Source organism: Oncorhynchus clarkii, unplaced genomic scaffold (assembly GCF_045791955.1).
Source record: "Oncorhynchus clarkii lewisi isolate Uvic-CL-2024 unplaced genomic scaffold, UVic_Ocla_1.0 unplaced_contig_586_pilon_pilon, whole genome shotgun sequence".
NCBI lineage: Eukaryota > Metazoa > Chordata > Actinopteri > Salmoniformes > Salmonidae > Oncorhynchus > Oncorhynchus clarkii.
The window spans coordinates 1-21,296 of NW_027260882.1; the positions used below are offsets into that span (position 1 = coordinate 1).

General features: G+C 39.9%; 1 protein-coding gene across 1 annotated transcript; it reads left to right on the forward strand.

Annotated features, from left to right (window-relative positions):
- Nucleotides 1-757: 757 nt before the first annotated feature.
- LOC139402062 (nuclear GTPase SLIP-GC-like) lies at nt 758-20,100 on the forward strand. The gene is made up of 19 exons (XM_071146151.1): nt 758-952; nt 1,214-1,474; nt 1,873-1,966; nt 2,512-2,633; nt 2,710-2,883; nt 6,076-6,245; nt 7,505-7,622; nt 7,980-8,088; nt 8,246-8,352; nt 11,274-11,358; nt 12,501-12,652; nt 12,760-12,836; nt 12,974-13,179; nt 15,067-15,317; nt 15,517-15,636; nt 16,134-16,284; nt 17,801-17,842; nt 18,075-18,353; nt 19,048-20,100. The coding sequence occupies exons 1-19, from the start codon at nt 941-943 to the stop codon at nt 19,062-19,064; spliced, it is 2,547 nt and encodes an 848-aa protein (XP_071002252.1). The 5' UTR covers nt 758-940; the 3' UTR covers nt 19,065-20,100.
- The last annotated feature ends 1,196 nt before the right edge of the window (nt 20,101-21,296 follow it).

Genomic DNA, 21,296 nt, shown 5'->3' on the forward strand with positions numbered 1-21,296 from the left:
TGCACCACAAGCATATTTCCAGGGTGTTAATGAATCCTCCTCCAACACCACGGGTAGGGGAAGGGTATCCATCTACAAAAGTGAAGTCTTGCTTTGATGTCAAGTCAGCTCATATTGTTGCTACCTTAGCTGTTGTGCTAGCTAACATGCTGGTGAACAGAGACACTAGCATATTGACATGCATATTGATATTAAAAGACAGCAATGTATTCACAAAAAATATGTGTTTAGGCATAGCATTAGTTAGCTAGCTAGCTATCACATTAATTGTGAAAAAATAGGATAGCTAATGTTAGCTAGCTAAGCGCTAGCCAGTCAGGGGTGCTGACAGATTAAAACTGATATCAACTAAATGTGTTTCACTGTATCCCATAAAACATAACATTGCTAACTAGGCATCAATTAGCTAACACAATTTTAAAGTTTATTAAGATGTTTAAGTAATAAGTTAGACACTCACCGGACAACTTTGGTAGGTAGCTAGCTAGATGAATGGAAACCAAGCTTCCTACAGATTTTTCTAATCCCCTTGATTTGTCGTCAATGGATACGGGTCTTGGAATTCATTTGTTCACCAGAAGCGGCTTCTAGTAAACTCTTTGCCACTAGTGGGAATTGATTGTAAGCGATTGATGGAAAATATAGAACTACATCTTTTAGGCTCTTTGATCTTTGTCAAAGTGTTCCTTTGGAGAAAATAACTTAGTTTTTGTTCACCATTGCATGTAATGATACTTTATTACAATTGCAGGCAAAACAACTCTCTAAAAATATCACTTGTTACACACGGAGTGACACACAGAGTGATACATTTAAAAGACAGTATTGGCCGCTTGTGAAGTGTATAACCATCAAGGTGCCAAACTCCAAAGACCTGCTGGAGCATGTTGTGCTGGTTGATCTTCCAGGCAATGGAGACTGCAACAAGAGCAGAGATGAGATGTGGAAATTGGTAATTATTTACAATTCTTATTAGTAATGGTTCGATATTCTATTTAGAATTGTATACAACTTCTAATTTGGTTGATGTTAGATTAACATCATAGGTACAGGGCCAAATGTCTGGCTATATCTATGTATTTGAGTTTATTTATATCTATGTTCAAATGATTAAACATATTAGGTAGGCATATGTATGTTATTAATATTATGTGTATTGTGTATTTTACACCATTAATGTTGGATGTTTTAAGTTAATGTTACACTTCTTTAGTTTGTTGGAAACTGCTCTGCTGTGTGGATTGTGAGCGACATTGCAAGAGCAACTTCAGAAAAGGAATCTTGGGAGATTTTAGACAGCACCGTTAGTCTCTTTGGACCTGGTGGAGAATGTCGAAGCATCAGTTTCATCTGCACCAAGACAGACGACATTGAGGAGAATCAAAAGGCTGATGCACGTACCTGTATTTTGCGCAGAAATGAAACAACCAAGAGGCAAGTGAGGGATAAATTCAACAAACAAAAAGAAGTTAAGGTAAGTTACAACTGACATAAAGGAATATTCTGTGACTTGTCAACATGCTCATACTGTATGTTGTAGTGGGGAAGATTTAGACATTTCATGGAATTAATGAAAGCAAGATTACATTGTACACTAAAGCTTTTCATTAGACATTTGAGTTGTCTAATATACAAAACAAACAATTGAGTAATAGGTGCTTATTTGTATTTATGGTAAGGTAAGAAAGTTGTTCTAATCTGGTATTTATCAATCATATCGAAATCTTCTAAATGTATTTAATTGTTTAAAAAAATTGTTGAAGCACAACTGTTTGCATGAGCATAATGAATATAGATTTTTTTTGAGCTTGCAAAATGTCAGTGTGTGGACATGATTTAATTGTCTGTCATTGTCTCATAAACACCTTTCAGAAACACTTCAGTGGGGGAAAGGATTTCCTTCAGGTGTTTACTGTGAGTTCCAAGGAATACCAAAAGGAAAAGCATTTGCAACAAGAAGAGACAGGTACGATAACTGAACGTTCTTATTGATTCTACAACATAGAGACACATAATTGTGTCCCCTATTTTTATGCCTATGCATTCTTTGAGATTGTTTGTGTTGTTAATTACTTTACATAGCAACAAACTTCACCTAAGCAGCATGCATATTTGAGTATGACCTGTCGTAGCTGGAAACTTTAAACATGCAATATGTCTTAATCAGTAACAATTAAAACCTGGACCATATGATACTCAATAATAATAGTGTGTATACATACAGCATGCTAAGCTATCCTCATATCCTCTGAAACATTTCACTATATTCTATATTCTTCTCGGGAAATAACATTCTGCTCTTTTGACCACTACTATGCGCCGATTCCTAATTTAAATTCTGCATGCAGAACTACGATCATGCCCATAATCAACAATTCAGTTAATCAAACTCGAACAGAAATAAGAAAATTTAATGATCAAGAAGTGAATCCAGGATCAATAAGAGCATCAAAGAACACTGACCTCAACCAAAGGTAGAAATAAATATCTGGTTTTGAACTGATGTTGCAGAAATACCCAAACTTCAGGAATTTCTCAGAAATCTCAATGATCGTCGCACAAAGACTTCAGTTTATGTTTCTGGAGCCTATGGGATCCTCTCTTTGATAGAAGGAGCCAAAAGCAGCGACATGGTATTGTACTTACAGCATGTTAATATACTCCTTATATGTGAATCAGTGTATTATATTGATAATGTTGAGTTTTCAGACAGACAGCAAAGAAGAGGTGTGCCAGGTTCTGGAACAGAGGCTCAAGGATGAGATCAAGTCCATTGGTCAAACTATGGATGAGGCTTATGAGACTTTTGAACAATGCCTCTCAGAAGGAGTTCGACAGTCAGAAGAATCATGCGAGAAATTAATGAATAAAGTGATAGCACCAGTAAGCTACTTTTAAAAAAAGAACGTTTTAAGAATAGCCACTTTTGCACTGTCACCCTACACTGAGTTTGCCAAATATTAGGAACAACTTCCTAATATTGAGTTGCACCCGGTCTCTTTTGCCCTCAGAACAGCCTCAATTTGTCGGGGCATGGACTCTACAAGGTGTCGAAAGTGCTTCACAGGGTTGCTGGCCCATGTTGACTCCAATGCTTTCCACAGTTGTTCAAGTTGGCTGGATGTCCTTTGGGTGGTGGACCATTCTTGATACACACGGGAAACTGTTGAGTGTGAAAAACCCAGCAGCGTTGCAGTTCTTGACACAAACCGGTGCACCTGGCACCTATAACCATACCCCGTTCAAAGGCACTTAATTGTTTGTCTTACCGATTCACCCTCTGAATGGCACACATACACAATCCATGTCTCAATTGTCTCAAGGCTTAAAAATCCTTCTTTAACCTGTCTCCTTGCCTTCATCTACATTGATTGAAGTGGATTTAACAAGTGAGATTAATAAGGAATGATAGTTTTTAGCTGGATTCACCTGGTCAGTCTTTGTCATGGAAAGAGCAGGTGTTCTTAATGTTTTGTAAACTCAGTGTACAGTATATCCGTGCTGGCCAGTTTGTGCTAGAGCCAGAGAAGCTGAAAATCAAGAGACTCAACCAGGATCCCCAAAGCAATGTGATTTACTTCTTGTAACTCAGTTTAGAGTGAGATAGAAACATAAAGTAAATGGGAGAGTAATCTTTCATGGACGGATGTAAGTAACATAACCGGTATTGGCAGCATCTGTTAACAGAGTGTGGGATGCGACGACTAACAGGGAAAGAACGTTTTGCTTTCCGGTAAGGAGATGTATTTCCTTAATGCATTTGAGCCAATCAGTTGTGTTGTCACAAGGTAGGGTTGGTATACAGAAGATAGCCCTATTTAGTAAAAGACCAAATCCAAATTGACAGCTCAAATAAACAAAGAGAAACAACAGCCCATCATTACTTTACTTTAAGACAAGAAGGTCAGTCAACCCGGAAAATGTCAAGAACTTTGAAAGTTTCTTCAAGTGCAGTTGCAAAAACCCTCAAGCACTGTGATGAAACTGGTTCTCATGAGGCCCGCCCGCCACAGCAAAGGAAGACCCACATTTACCTCTGCTGCAGAGGATAAGTTTATTAGAGTTACCAGAAATCTGCAATTAACTACATCTCCAAATGCAGCCCAAAAAATGTTTCACAGAGTTCAAGTAACAGACATCTCAACATCAACTGTTCAGAGGAGACTGCGTGAATTAGGCCTTCATGGTTGAATTGCTGCAACGAAACCACTACTAAAGGACACCAATAATAAGAAGAGACTTGATTGGGCCAAGAAACATGAGCAATGGAAGTTAGACCGATGGTAATCCTTTGGTCTGATGAGTCCAAATTTGAGATTTTTGGTTCCAACCGCCATGTCTTTGTGAGATGCAGAGTAAGTGAGCGGATGATCTCCGCATGTGTGGTTCTCACCGTGAAGCATGGAGGAGGTGTGATGATGTGGGGGTGCTTTGCTTGTGACACTGTCAGTGATTTAATTAGAATTCAAGGCACACTTAACCAGAATGGCTACCACAGCATTCTGCAGCGATACGCCATCTCATCTGGATTGCGCTTAATGGGACTATCAATTGTTTTTCAACAGTACAATGACCCAAAACATACCTCCAGGCTGTGTAAGGACTATTTGACCAAGAAGGAGAGTGATGAAGTGCTGCATCAGATGACCTGGCCCCCACAATCACCTGACCTCAACCCAATTGAGATGGTTTGGGATGAGTTGGACTGCAGAGTTGAGGAAAATCAGCCAAGTGCTCAGTGTATGTGGGAACTCCTTCAAGACGGTTGGAAAAGCCTTCCAGGTGACTACCCCATAAAGCTGGTTGAGACAATGCCAAGAGTGTGCAAAGCTGCCATCAAGGCAAAGGGTACTTACTTTGAAGAATCTAAAGTTTAAAATATATATTTTTTGTTTACTACATGATTCCATGTGTGTTATTTCATAGTTTTGATGTCTTCACTATTATTATACAATGTATAAAATTGTCAAAATAAAAACCCTTAAAGGAGTAGGTGTGTCCAAACCTTTGACTGGTACTGTATATTTTTTTACGTCTTCAAAAACGCCACTAAGGAACTCAAAGGCATTTACATCAGATACACGGATGATGCTTCAATCTACAACCTGCGTAGGCTCTGAGCAAAGACCAAAACACAATAACATCTTGTCCATAAGGCCCTCTTTGCTGATGATTGTTCCTCAACGGATCTACCGCAACTCATGTGAGTTCCAGAATGTCAAGCACGTCACATACTTGGGGAGCACCATCTCTGAGGACGGCTCAAGCCAGTCATCGGGAAGACCGAGGAACAGGATACTCAACCATAACACCATCCCTCTTTCCACAAAACTGAAAACCTATACTATGGTAGTGATCACAAACCTGCTGTAGGGCTGTGAAACTTGGACCCTGAACTGTCACCACATCAAACAGATGGAAACATTCCATACACAATCTCTGAGGTCTATTATGAGTATGCAGTGGTAAGACAAGGTCTCCAACCTGGAGGTAATGCAGAGGGCAAACAGCAGAAATGCACAGCTCCAATGGACTGGCCACACCATCAGGTTTCCCCAACACGGTCTCCCAAGAAGGATTTTCTTTGGCGAGCTGCAGCAAGGGCACTGAAAGGGCAGGCAAGCCCAAAAAGCACTTAAAAGACAACCAGCAGAAGGCAACTTGGAGCGAGAAAGAAGCAACCATCTAACTGAAGCCAGAGAAAAACATAATTACTGCACAAACCCGGGTCCAAAACACCAACAGAAGCACTTGTCTGTCCCTCATGACTCAGTCTGTGCTTCAAGACTCAAGAACCCACAATTAACCAAAGTAATGTGCACAAGTCGTCATTATCCAAACTACTGGAGAGAGAAAGAATGGTAGAGTTGTAAGTTCTTATCTCCATGAAGTTATCATGTATCCAGTCTCTCGATTTTCAAATTTCTCTGGCGATAGCACCCATTGGTTTGCACAGATATACTGTAGGCTTGCACGAAACTGGAAAAGCAACTATTGAAGAGATACTCACACATGACAGATTTCCAGTGCTGTGCTGTTAAAAACGTTAAACATATTTTCATTTTTTATTCCCAGAGAGGGAAAAAAACTAATGGATATCATCAAGTAGTGAAGTCTTTATGCAAGAATGGCGGCGTTCACAAACCAAAAGGGAAAAGGGAAAGGAGAAGGGAAATAAACCTTAATGAGAGTTTAGCCTCATGTATGAGAAGTCTCATTGATGAACAGTTCAAGATACATTTCCCGTAAGTCATTTAATCATTCTCTCTCTCTCTATATATATATATATAGTGCATTTGGAAAGTATTCAGAAACCTTGACTTTTTCCAAATGTTGTTATGCTACAGGCTTATTCTGAATTTGATTAAATATTTTTTCCCCCTCATCAATCTACACACATAATGACAAAGTGAAAACAGGTTTTTAGAATTTACCTTTTTAACATAACTATTCAGACCCTTTGATATGAGTATCGAAATTGAGCACAGATGCATCCTGTTTCCATTGATCATTCTTGAGATGTTTCTACAACTAGATTGGAGTTCACCTGTGGTAAATTCAATTGATTGGACATCATTTGGAAAGGCACACACCTGTCTATGTAAGGTCTCACAGTTGACGGTGCATGTCAGAGCAAAAACCAAGCCATGAGGTCGAAGGAATTGTCCGTAGAGCTCCGAGACAGGATTGTGTCGAGGCACAGATCTGGGGAAGGGTACCAAAACATTTCTGCAGAATTGAAGGTCCCCAAGAACACAGTGGCCTCCATCATTCTTAAATAGAAGAAGTTTGGAACCACCAAAACTCATCCTAGAGCTGGCCGCCAGGCCAAACTGAGCAATCAGGGGAGAAGGGCCTTAGTCAGGGCTGTGACCAAGAACCCAATTTTTGCAGCATTGAAGGTCCCCAAGAACACAGTGGAGTTCCTCTGTGGAGATAGCAGAACCTTCCAGAAGGGCAACCATCCCTGCAGCACTCCACCAATCAGGCCGTTATGGTAGAGTGGCCAGACTGAAGGCACTCCTCAGTAAAATGAACTTCACAGCCCACTTGGAGTTTGCCAAAAGGCACCTAAAGGACTCTCAGACCATGAGAAATAAGATTCTCTGGTCTGATGAAACCAAGTTTCAACTCTTCGGCCTGAATGCCAAGCGTCTCGTCTGGAGGAAACCTGGCACCATGCCTATGGTGAAGCATCGCGGTGGCAGCATCATGCTGTGGGGATGTATTTCAGCAGTAGGTACTGGAAGACTAGTCAGGATCAATGGAAAGACGAACAGAGAGAAGTACAGAGAGATCCTTGATGAAACTAATAAAGAGATCCAGAGAGATCCTTGATGAAACTTAATACATTATAGAATAAGGCTGTAACGCAACAACATGGAAAAAGTAAAGGAATCTGAGTACTTTCTGAATGTGTGTAAATAATACACATGGAATGATTAGGGCCCTGTTAAATCACATCTACTAACCATCTTTCTGATTTCAACATATTGTGTTTCAGAAACGAGGGCAAAGGTGGCCCAATCAGGGAACAGATTGATACATTCACCCTTGACACAAACAGCTTGGTTGGGGAGCACCCGGAAGTGTCACTGCATCTGGCATTCCTCAAGACGGAGGTAGGGTTTAAAAAGAAAAAGAGAACGATATGTAAAGCTTGATAAAGAACGGTGATAATAGCAAGAGCATTGTGCAGTTTTCTCATGTCCTTCCTGTATTCAATTGTTACCATGCACCTGCATCAAAGATAGAAGATAGCTCAGGTGTGCGAGTGCCTTTTTGAAATTTTAAACAAACAATCAGGAAATGCAACATTGAACCCCTCCCCCCTCCCCCACTCACCCAATCTTTAGAAAGTAGCCATGTAAACACACCGTCCAGAAATAAGGTTACTCTTATCTGTTCCATAGACTGCTTACAAGGTAAGGAAAACACTTACATTAGGGTCTTCTTGACCATGTTTTTCTATCTGAAAGGAAACTGAATTCAAGGCAAAACTAATCTTTGACCTCCGTGAGAAAAAGAAAAAAATCTACTCCACTTTAACCGAGTCAATCAAGGACTCCATGCATCGATGCTATATAAGTAAGTCTTAAAATGAAAATATATTATCTGAGAAAGTGTTGTATTCTAGTTATGAAAATTATAATGATATTTGGAAAGTAACACGTTCTTAAACATATTTAAATGTATTAATAGCAGATACAATGGTTATGGAAACAATATGATGACTTTGTTTTAGGGGCATCAGAGCATACAGGAAAAGATTCTCTGAAAAGGATGAAAGATGATTTACATCAGCACATGAAGAATAACAACATTTTCCAGAAGGCCAAGGAAGATATGCTGGTTTGTTTAACCAACCTGAAGGTTTGACACATTGTACCATAGAGTTAGAGTTTGAAAAATGCATTTAAGTGACACTCAACAATGATACAATAATACAAAATACTGATAAACAAATAACACATGAAATTGAGTTTTGAGGCACTAAAAACAATCATGGTCAAACATGGTACATACATTACATCATCTATACACATGTATGCATAAAAACAATCATGGTCAAACATGGTGCATGCTTCATCTATAATACATTACATCATCTATACACATGTATGCATAAAAACAATCATGGTCAAACATGGTGCATGCTTCATCTATAATACATTACATCATCTATACACATGTATGCATAAAAACAATCATGGTCAAACATGGTGCATGCTTCATCTATAATACATTACATCATCTATACACATGTATGCATAAAAACAAATAATAAAAGGGTAATGATTGACTTTGACTACATATCCATAATGCATTTATTACCCTAAGCATTTCATGAACGCGTTTGGGACCTGTAATAACACATCAGTAAAGATGATTTAAATATATTCATAGCATATCTATAGTTCATTCGCGTCATGCTATGCAAAAGCTCATATTTAGGTACAGTATCCTAATAGATGCATCATTACAATGACAGCCTAGTGTCATCATTATGGCTCTTCTCAAAAGTGTGCTTCTGCCATACCCGTGCTAGAGACTATGCCAAACCACGTTTTGAAAATGAAGCTGAAATGTAGCATGTACCAGCCCCATTTCTCCCACCGGCCGCTATAGGCCCATGACTTACCTTCTTCTTCCTCTCACTGAGGTCGATGGTGCATGAAGATCCCCACAGGGTTGAATCCCTAGGGTTCATTTTATTAATCAAATCGTGTAGTTGAGGTTCATATCATAACTCATTAACAGTCCTCCTCCACATCACAATTACGATGGTGACATTTACCGCAGACTGGAAGAAACTTTTTCCTTTAACGAGTCCGACGAGAAGTATATCCTGATTTCACTGGAACAGGCCCAGATCCACGCCTTATGTGTGAAGAAAAGACGCCGGAAAAGGGGGCGCAGATCGGGGATCCTTTTGAAAATCCGTAGGCGAGCGAGTGAACTCCCAATGCCTTCCATTCTTCTTGCTAATGTGCAATTGTTAGAAGATAAAATTGATGACCTACTATTAAGATTATCCTACCAACCCGACATTAAAAACTGTAACATCTTATGTTTCACCGAGACGTGGCTGAACGAAGAAACGGACAATATAGAGCTGGCGGAATTTTCCTTGCACCGGCAGAACAGAGATGCTACCTCTGGTAAGACGAGGGGTGGGGGTGTGTGTCTTTTTGCCAATAACAGCTGGTGCACGATGTCTAATATTAAAGAAGTCTCAAGCTATTGCTCGCCTGAGGTAGAGTACCTTGTGATAACTGTCGACAATACTATCTACCAAGAGAGTTCTCATCTGTATTATTCGTAGCCATCAATTTACCACCACAAAACGAAGCTGGCACTAAGACCACTCTCAACCAACTCTATAAGGCCATAAGCAAAGAAGAAAATCTCACCCAGAATTGGCGCTCCTTGTGGCCGGGGACTTTAATGCAGGTAAACTTAAATCAGTTTTACCAGCATGTCACACGTGCAACCAGAGGGAAACAAATCCTAGACCACCTTTACTCCACACACAGAGATGCATACAATGCTCTCCCCCAACCTCCATTTTGCAAATCTGACCACAATTCTATGCTCAGGCTTCCTGCTTACAAGCAAAAACTAAAGAAGGAAGTACCAGTGACTCGCTCAATAAAGAAGTGGTCAGATGACGCAGATTTTGTTGTATAACCCACAGTAAAATAATGCATGAGCTTCAGTTTCAAAGAAAATCGGCGTTACAAAAAGTACATATACGTTTATCTAGGGGAGCGTTTTATTTTGACCTGTCTCAATAGAGAGAGGGGCCACTCCACATCTAGATTTGGCAAAATAGTGTCGATATTGCTTGGATAAAACAGTACGTACATAGGGTTTTGTCCCAAAAGTTACTTTCAGGTCTGTTAATCAGCAACATCACAATCCCATAAAAATACACTTTTACATAGATGTTCATTTGTCATGCTGCAAATCTCTGAAAATTCAAAAGAAATACATTGCCACTGGTGAAGCCATATAGGTTTGTAGTCCATATCGCCTTGAATAGCAGCATGTGGCATGTACACTACCGGTCAAACGTTTAGAACACCTACTCATTCAAGGGTGTTTCTTAATTTAGTCTATTTTCTACATTGTGCTGTTTGAGAGAATGCCAAGAGTGTGCAAAGCTGTCATCAAGGCAAAGGTTGGCTATTAGAAGAATCTCAAATATAAAATATATTCTGATTTGTTAAACACTTTTTTGGTTACTACATGATTCCATATGTGTTATTTCATAGTTTTGATGTCTTCACTATTATTCTACAATGTAGAAAATACTAAAAATAAAGAAAAACCCTTGAATGAGTAGGTGTTCTAAAACTTTTAACCGGTAGTGTATGTTAGTGTTCAAATGAAGTACAGTTGTGTAATGTCTGTACATGTAACAACTCTTCAGTTTACACAGCAGATGGATTGATGTTTGCTAAAGGTAAATGTACTCAAGTGTTGTTGCTATTGTCATACTGCCTTCACACAGCAGGTTAGAGGTGCATTTTCAGATGGGTTTAGGTTAGTACTCTTCTTGGGATCTGCATGTTTCCACAGGCCACCATAGCGATTATGAGCACACTTGCTGAATTCAAGTATTTGCGGCTTGAAAGCACACCAAAATGCACTTAAGAAGAACTTAGTTTATGAACACCCGATGCACAGCATTTAGACCTGATTGTGGTAAAGTACAATCATCACTTGGTGTGAGAGTGGACTAAATAATTATTTCTGTCCTGTATTAGGATCACATCATGATGCAACTGAAGTGTAAACTACAAGAATCGATGGATCTCTCACTCAAGACCCCCAACAGCTCATTCCTCCCAGGTAAATGAAGGGACCAAATGCTTTAGTTATTCCAATATAGTTATAATCAAGTCAAGTACTCGTCAGAACATGTCTGGAAACCATGTCCCCTTTATCTTGAGCTGCATTTAACTTGTGTCATAAGTAAATGTTTTCAAGTTATACATTACTCACGTTACTTACAATCTTGTTGTTTATAACAAATTGAGTAATAAACTTTTATTTTGGGTTATAATAAAGTAAGACAAGAACACAAAAACATTTCAGGATTTTAGTCCATGGCAGTCTAAAGTTCAGGATTTTACAACTTGATGTTAGTGGGAGCTGGTGAGCTTGGAGCCATGTGCAGAGAAGAGACCAGTTGAGGAATCAGTGCTTAAGGATAAACATAAATTCTTTACTGAGAAACGGTAACCGAAGGATCACAGTAACACTGGGAAAACCAACAAACACCATCTCAAACTCACTCAGGAGACAAATGTACATGGCAAACAATTCAAGCTTCTGCAAAGGAAACCAGAAAACACACCTCTTTTAACAGGGAAATCATAATGAGTAATAGGACACACCTGAGTGTCATTACTGTCTCTAGGACGGTCTCTGCTGCCCTCTGGTGACAGGTGGCCAGGAGAAACTGTAATCCATGTGGCCAGGAGAAACTGTAATCCATGTGGCCAGGAGAAACTGTAATCCATGTGGCCAGGAGAAACTGTAATCCATGTGGCCAGGAGAAACTGTAATCCATGTGGCCAGGAGAAACTGTAATCCATGTGGCCAGGAGAAACTGTAATCCATGTGGCCAGGAGAAACTGTAATCCATGTGGCCAGGAGAAACTGTAATCCATGTGGCCAGGAGAAACTGTAATCCATGTGGCCAGGAGAAACTGTAATCCATGTGGCCAGGAGAAACTGTAATCCATGTTTGGTTTTCTTCAAACAGCCACTACAAACCTCAGCTAACTTTAGCCACCACAAGCTAACAAACAATATAAATTATGGGGACATATGAGCATGTGTTTTTTTACTTAAAAAGAAATGGTCAAATCACCCTAAAGTAACATCAAACCAAATATAATTAATTTCAGGGGATTGGCCACTATCTAACATCAAAATATACAAATCTTAAAAGCTGATGCTTGTTCTGAATGTTTTCTCTTGTGCAGATGATGTCACTGTGGAGTATAACAAGATGAAGATGTACTATGAGAAACTGATGGGTTGCGCTAGTACAGTACAAATCACTCCAAGACTGGATTTACACACAAAAACTACCATATTTGAATCACAGTCTGGGAATGGTAGGAAGCGTGTGAAGGTATGCTTGTGGGGAGTTGATTAACCACATCTCAACCATAGGAATTCAGTCTGAGAGTATTTGATCCCATGTACTATTGTTACCTGGTCTTCCTTTTTCTGTTACAGGTGTCAACAAGTGTAACAATGTTAAATCCTGAGATTGTCAAAGATCTTACAACACATGACCGCAAGCCTACGTATAGGTAACTAGGGATCACTGAAACTTCCACGACTTTATCATGGCCTTTTCCTATGGTCATGTTTACCAAAAGAGTGCTTGACTCTTTTTATTCCCCCAAAAGTTTACAACTGTCATCTTTTCCTTTCGTCTGCATCGCAGGCTTCAATGCCCAAAGGCAGGTCTTTTCCAGTGCAGTTCCACTGGTCTGGTGTTTCTGATGGAAGGGAAGGGAGATGTGGTTTACAAGGTGACTCAATGGGACAGGAGCCTCCTGGGCTCCATGACACCAGCAGGACCCCTATTCAGCATTGACTGTCCTGAGCAGTCTGTCTGCAAACTGCATCTCCCGCACTGTATGTGTGATGGTAAGTGATGCATCGCTGTATGTGTGATGGTAAGTGATGCATCGCTGTATGTGTGATGGTAAGTGATGCATCGCTGTATGTGTGATGGTAAGTGATGGATCACTGTATGTGTGATGGTAAGTGATGCATCGCTGTATGTGTGATGGTAAGTGATGCATCACTGTATGTGTGATGGTAAGTGATGCATCGCTGTATGTGTGATGGTAAGTGACGCATCACTGTATGTGTGATGGTAAGTGACGCATCACTGTATGTGTGATGGTAAGTGATGCATCGCTGTATGTGTGATGGTAAGTGATGCATCACTGTATGTGTGATGCATCACTGTATGTGTGATGGTAAGTGATGCATCGCTGTATGTGTGATGGTAAGTGATGCATCGCTGTATGTGTGATGGTAAGTGATGCATCACTGTATGTGTGATGGTAAGTGATGCATCACTGTATGTGTGATGGTAAGTGATGCATCACTGTATGTGTGATGGTAAGTGATGCATCACTGTATGTGTGATGGTAAGTGATGCATCACTGTATGTGTGATGGTAAGTGATGCATCACTGTATGTGTGATGGTAAGTGATGCATCACTGTATGTGTGATGGTAAGTGATGCATCACTGTATGTGTGATGGTAAGTGATGCATCACTGTATGTGTGATGGTAAGTGATGCATCACTGTATGTGTGATGGTAAGTGATGCATCACTGTATGTGTGATGGTAAGTGATGCATCACTGTATGTGTGATGGTAAGTGATGCATCACTGTATGTGTGATGGTAAGTGATGCATCACTGTATGTGATGGTAAGTGATGCATGCACTGTATGTGTGATGGTAAGTGATGCATGCTGTATGTGTGATGGTAAGTGATGCATGGCTGTATGTGTGATGGTAAGTGATGCATCACTGTATGTGTGATGGTAAGTGATGCATCACTGTATGTGTGATGGTAAGTGATGCTGTATGTGTGATGGTAAGTGATGCACTCACTGTATGTGTGTATGCATCACTGTATGTGTGATGGTAAGTGATGCATCACTGTATGTGTGATGGTAAGTGATGCATCACTGTATGTGTGATGGTAAGTGATGCATCACTGTATGTGTGATGGTAAGTGATGCATCACTGTATGTGTGATGGTAAGTGATGCATCACTGTATGTGTGATGGTAAGTGATGCATCACTGTATGTGTGATGGTAAGTGATGCATCACTGTATGTGTGATGGTAAGTGATGCACTGTATGTGTGATGGTAAGTGATGCATCGCTGTATGTGTGATGGTAAGTGATGCATCACTGTATGTGTGATGGTAAGTGATGCATCACTGTATGTGTGATGGTAAGTGATGCATCACTGTATGTGTGATGGTAAGTGATGCATCACTGTATGTGTGATGGTAAGTGATGCATCACTGTATGTGTGATGGTAAGTGATGCATCACTGTATGTGTGATGGTAAGTGATGCATCACTGTATGTGTGATGGTAAGTGATGCATCACTGTATGTGTGATGGTAAGTGATGCATCGCTGTATGTGTGATGGTAAGTGATGCATGGCTGTATGTGTGATGGTAAGTGATGCATCGCTGTATGTGTGATGGTAAGTGATGCATCGCTGTATGTGTGATGGTAAGTGATGCATCATTTCAGTATATTGATTGTTTTAATATACAATATCAAGGTTATTCTAACACAATTATAAAACAGCTATAATGGGACACTAACACTGAATAATACATCCAATAATAATACATACTTTGGATGAAACTTACAGTAAATTAAAGCATTATTTACAGTAAATTAAAGCATTATTTACAGTAAATTAAAGCATTATTTACAGTCAATTAAAGCATTATTTACAGTCAATAAAATAATTGTTCTTATTCTGCAGAGAAGGATGACAATGTGTCCGTGGCCCATGTTACTGATGGCAACATGGAGATTGTTCAGCCACTCAAGACGACTGCTACACACGTGATTGTAAACATCACACACCTCTCCCTCTTTGGCCTCATCAGGGATGTGTTCTCCTTCCTCCCGGTCCGAAGCCAGGTGCTGCTGTTCCTCCGACCACAAGGGAACAGACCCCAGAAGCGCATACTGAATGTTATTTTGTTGCCCAAGAATGTGCCACTTTGTGAGGTAATGTTTACAGTATTCAGGAATTCATTCTGCACACGGCAAGAGTTGTTTTGTAGAATGAACTTGACCGTAGATGTTGTTCTAGCTGGATAAATGGTGGTAAAATGGCTCATTACCATTCCTTGATTTCTTTCAGAACTGTTAGTGTGAATGTGTTGGATCAGTTTGCCTTGAAGTAATGCACCTTTATTCTTTGAAGGTGGAATATCAACAGAGGGGGAGTACTTTCATTCAAACCAGCTCCAACTGCACATTGACTCCTAGAGGAAAATATGGCCTCTGCTGTGAGCTGGTGGCAAATTTTAGCGTACAGCCAAAAGTAAGCATGGCCATCACATTGTACCATACATTCCAATATGCACTGAGTGTACAAAACATTAAGGACACCTGCTCTTTTCATGACATTGACTGAGCAGATGAATCTTGTTAAATCCACTTTAATCAGTATAGATGAAGGGGAGGAGACAGGTTAAATAATATTTTTTAAGCCCTGAGACAACCGTTTACCGTGTGTATCAAGAAAAACCACCCAAAATACATCCAGCCATGATTACAAAACTGTGGGGAGTGGGGTTGTGACTCAATATTAGGAAGGTGTCCTTAATGTTTTGTACACTCAGTGTAAGTATTCCTTTGTGATGTGCTACTACTGGTTTGTGGTGTTGGGTTTGATGTGTGGTTTTTATGTGCATGTACCTGACACCAGGAAGTTCCCACAGGAAAAATTTTCTATGTGCTACATGTCCAGCTACAGTAATTATATCTCTCTGTTACTGTCTACATTTGGCTAATATTATTTTTCATCTTGTGTTTCAGAGTGGGCAGTTAGACTATGACTACAGCCCAAACTTCCACCCCACATTTCAGGTGTTTTTAGACTGCATGTCGGGTGCGGAGAACATCAGACTGAGTCTTTTAGACAGAGGAAGTAACGACCAAAGAGTGTGGGAGTGTCTAATTCCAACAGGTTAGATCAAATGCCAGTTTGTTATGAACCTGTACACCCCTCACCCACTACTTATTTAAACTGTATACAACACACTGTACACCCCTCACCCCCTTCTTATTTAAACTGTATACAACACACTGTACACCCCTCACCCCCTACTTATTTAAACTGTATTAAACACACTATACACCCCTCACCCCCTACTTATTTAAACTGTATTAAACACACTATACACCCCTCACCCCCTACTTATTTAAACTGTATTAAACACACTGTACACCCCTCACCCCCTACTTATTTAAACTGTATTAAACACACTGTACACCCCTCACCCCCTACTTATTTAAACTGTATTTAACAAACTGTACACCCCTCATACCCTACTTATTTAAACTGTATACAACACACTGTACACCCCTCACCCCCTACTTATTTAAACTGTATTAAACAAACTGTACACCCCTCACCCCCTACTTATTTAAACTGTATTAAACACACTATACACCCCTCACCCCCTACTTATTTAAACTGTATTAAACACACTGTACACCCCTCACCCCCTACTTATTTAAACTGTATTTAACAAACTATACACCCCTCACCCCCTACTTATTTAAACTGTATAGAACACACTGTACACCCCTCACCCCCTTCTTATTTAAACTGTATACAACACACTATACACCCCTCACCCCCTACTTATTTAAACTGTATACAACACACTGTACACCCCTCACCCCCTACTTATTTAAACTGTATACAGCACACTGTACACCCCTCACCCCCTTATTTTTTAAACTGTATACAACACACTGTACACCCCTCACCCCCTACTTATTTAAACTGTATACAACACACTGTACACTCCTCACCCCCTACTTATTTAAACTGTATTCAACACACTGTACACCCCTCACCCCCTACTTATTTAAACTGTATACAGCACACTGTACACCCCTCACCCCCTACTTATTTAAACTGTATACAACACACTGTACACCCCTCACCCCCTACTTATTTAAACTGTATACAGCACACTGTACACCCCTCACCCCCTACTTATTTATACTGTAAATACAACACACTGTACACCGCTCACCCCCTACTTATTTAAACTGTATTCAACACACTGTACACCCCTCACCCCCTACTTATTTAAACTGTATACAACACACTGTACACCCCTCACCCCCTACTTATTTAAACTGTATACAACACACTGTACACCCCTCACCCCCTACTTATTTAAACTGTATACAACACACTGTACACCCCTCACCCCCTACTTATTTAAACTGTATACAACACACTGTACACCCCTCACCCCCTACTTATTTAAACTGTATACAACACACTGTACACCCCTCACCCCCTACTTATTTAAACTGTATTCAACACACTGTACACCCCTCACCCCCTACTTATTTAAACTGTATACAACACACTGTACACCCCTCACCCCCTACTTATTTAAACTGTATTCAACACACAGGATAAAATAAATGTGATTTGATTTTCTTCTCCAACACTTCAGATTTTGAACCACCTCAAGTCAGTCCGATCAACCCTCATCCTGGTAGGGTTTTGTTTCTCATTGTCTATGGCTACATGTCTGATGTGGAATGTGTCTTGTCTTGCACAAAATGATGTACATCATCAAGTGATCAGTCTTGTTAAGAGAGACACATTCAGGTCATTAAATATGTTTTGTTGTATTTAGTGGCTTGTTTTGTAGAACACATTTGTTCTTATGGGTTTTAGTTAATTATGGCTCTAATAATATAACCATTTTCTGACATGAATCTCAGGTGCTGAGGCTGTACTGAAGCAGCTCTCGGAGCAAGCGTTTGTGGATAAGCATATGGCTGATCTCATTCAGAGGGTCAAGATGGTGCTGGATGTAGCAGATGACCTGCTTTTGGAGGAGATGATCCCAGATGAATTGCACTCAAGACTCCTTATGGCTGGGACCAGTCAGGAACAAATGAGACTAATGTCGGATGCTTTACAAGCAGGAGGAACAAGAGTGAAATCTGCCTTCTACAAAGCTCTCCTTAACCATGAACCTCGTCTTGTCCAGGACCTGGGTAAGATCAAACTCCTCTGGTCCCCTGAAGCTCAGTTGGTAGAACATGGTGCTTGCAATGCCAGGATAATGGGTTCACTTCCCATGACCACCCATATGTAAAAATATATGCAGAAATATATGTAGTCCCTTTGGATAAAAGCATCTGATGAATGTCATATCATTTATTATTATTGCTCTCCCACTATGAGTAGCTGAAACATGGAGGGACATTAGTACGGCCCCTGTAACTTGCAAAGTTTCCCAAAACAACCATCATATTTCAAATAGACGGCCCTCACTTAGGGCTTGTACAGACATGAACTATTCGTCTGTCCATCAGATATTCAACTCATTTCATTTCATTGTGTTATCGATATTGCATTGTGTGCATGGCATTCCCCCCATTATTTTGTTGCATAAATAATCACTGCCCTCTTACAGACATCATACAGTATATTTAAAGATCAGTTTCCAGATAATTCCTGCTATAATATTGTAAGGTATTTTTGCAGAGTCCAGTGCAGTTTTGTGGACAGAGCGTGTATTCATGTGTGTGTATTCAGTGCGTATTCTCATAGTGTGTATTCTCATAGTGTGTATTCAGTGTGTATTCTCATAGTGTGTATTCTCATAGTGTGTATTCTTATGTATTTTGATGGGAAGTATGTACATTTACAGTAACATTTCTAATTCCATTCTTCTACCAATGGCAGCAGCAGCTTCCCACTAATGAATGTGATGACCTGGGTTGGTCCTCGACCGCTGGACAAAGGGCAGCAAGCGGTCCCTCTTCCAGAGCAGGATGTCAGAATACTACAGTCACTAGGCTCCTAATCTGCATCGGAGTGTTAGGAGATAAGACTGACAGCAAGTCTATGATGATTTAAAGTTAAAGATGTTATGGTCTTGTGTTTGTGCTAACATTCCACTACTTGACACTTCTTGTCATGCCAAACAGTCTGGCATGACAAAATCAATCAAAATCAAAAATAAATGTATTCATCACGCGCACAGAATACACTGTGTGTAAATTAATGAGTGTGGGTGTGCGTGCGTCTGTGTGGGTGGGAATGTGTGGAGTGCTGTGTGTAGACAGCCAGTGATTGCAGGTAGACAGTCATTGATAAGCTGTTCAGCAGTTTTAATGCTTCAGAGCTCAACCCCAGTGATGAACGGTGCAGACTTCACCACCACCCAGTCTTGTGGTGGAGGGCGGTGCAGCTGCAGTACCAGGCGGTGATACAGCCAGTCAGTATGCAGCTCAATGGTACATCTGTAGAAACTGGTGGCAAGTCTTTTCAGCCACCTGAGGAAGAACAGGCGCTGGCGTGCCTTCTTGATAAATGCAGCAAGGAGTGGCAAGGAGTGGAATGTTACCACAAACACACCAGATTCCTTCAGGCTAGTAGTGTGTCCTAGTGTTTACAGTCATTTGTAACAATGTTAATTTTTAAATGTCTTTTGTCTTCGTAATTACATTCTTTCTCTGTAATTGGGTGGTGCATTTCCTCATTACTCTCATTTACTTCTATTAATGTAGTGAATATAAATTACTATTTTAATGTTGACATTTAACACCATTCAGTTTGTACAAATGTGTTGAACCAGAAGGGTGCAGAGTCATGTTATTAATAGTCAGATTGTATGTTTCTGACTGGCTACTCTGTTCTCTGGTGGTACTGTATTCCACACAGGTCCAGCCACCACAGAGATAGAAGGAAAATACTTATCATAGAGGTTCAACTTTAACCTTGTGATGGTCCAGTTGTTGCTGTTTACCACAGTTTCCATTCTATTTCTCTGAAATGTTGCCTTACTCTCTGCCTTACTTTCTGTTTCATTAATTGGTCTGAATTTTCATATCTTATCAAAAGTCCTTTATTACACAGATGTTTACTAAGTTTTTTTCTGCTTTTGAATGGAGGCATATTATTTGAGCTACTACAGTTTGTTAATAAGGTGTTGGTTTATTTTTCATTAATTCAAAGGATTGATGAGGTTTTGTTTATGCTTATTGATTCATCCTTTTATACATGCTTTTATCCAGAAATAACAGCTGGATGTGTTTCTTTCCAATTGACCATTTAACTAAAATGTGTCAATGTGATGTTGTTATAACCTAATAGTTACATTTAGTCATTTTGTAATTGGTTGATTATTGTTATGTCCATTGTGGGGGAAAGAGGATGTTTGAAAATCATGTCCTGTTATGGGTTCATTTCTCAATAAATAATGACTATAAATAGTTATGGTGTGGCGATTCCTTTCAAATGAAACAACATGGTGTGGTGTTTAGGGTGAGGGGCGTTAATGATTGTCCTAACAAAATAACTACTATATGATCAATACCAATGTTCAACATGTTTAGAATTCATTTTCAAATTCCAAATATCATGGGTCTTATTACAGTAAATACATCATGCTAAATGTATATTATCAGCGTTTAACACTGCCATACTACACCACCCCAGGTTTAAACAGGAGCATAAGGAGCTCTGCCTAACATTATACACAGGCTCTAACAGTCCAGGTTGAGCTGACAAATGTGGAAATGAGCAGACCATCACCAGGTAACAGTACAGTATCTATTTTCACTGTTCTTTAGAGTTATAAAAAGACAAGGCCCACTCAAAATGTAGATTAATGAACCAGATGGACAAACATCCCCCAACGTTCATCATCAACAGGACAGTATATACTTACAACTAGAAAGGGGCAGGAGAAAGACAGGGGGAAACTGGGCATCAAACTATAAATTATTCTTCAAAAACTGGGTCAAACTTAGATGTCAAATCAAAACCAGTAGCTCTATTTCCTCTCATCTGCTCCTTCCTCTGGGCGGCCCACCCAGGTCTCATCACACCTGATATTGATGAACCTCATCAGCCAATGAGAAGGTTACACAACAAGCATGGAAAATAGTGCCAAGGGCTTTGTCAACCATGTTACAACTGTACAAAAC

Excerpts from the sequence above, each read along its gene's own strand:
- LOC139402062 (XM_071146151.1), top strand. Across the intron at positions 1,967-2,511 it reads TTTGCAACAAGAAGAGACAG|AAATACCCAAACTTCAGGAA; the intron begins GTACGATAACTG and ends CTGATGTTGCAG. Across the intron at positions 15,318-15,516 it reads AGAATGTGCCACTTTGTGAG|GTGGAATATCAACAGAGGGG; the intron begins GTAATGTTTACA and ends TATTCTTTGAAG.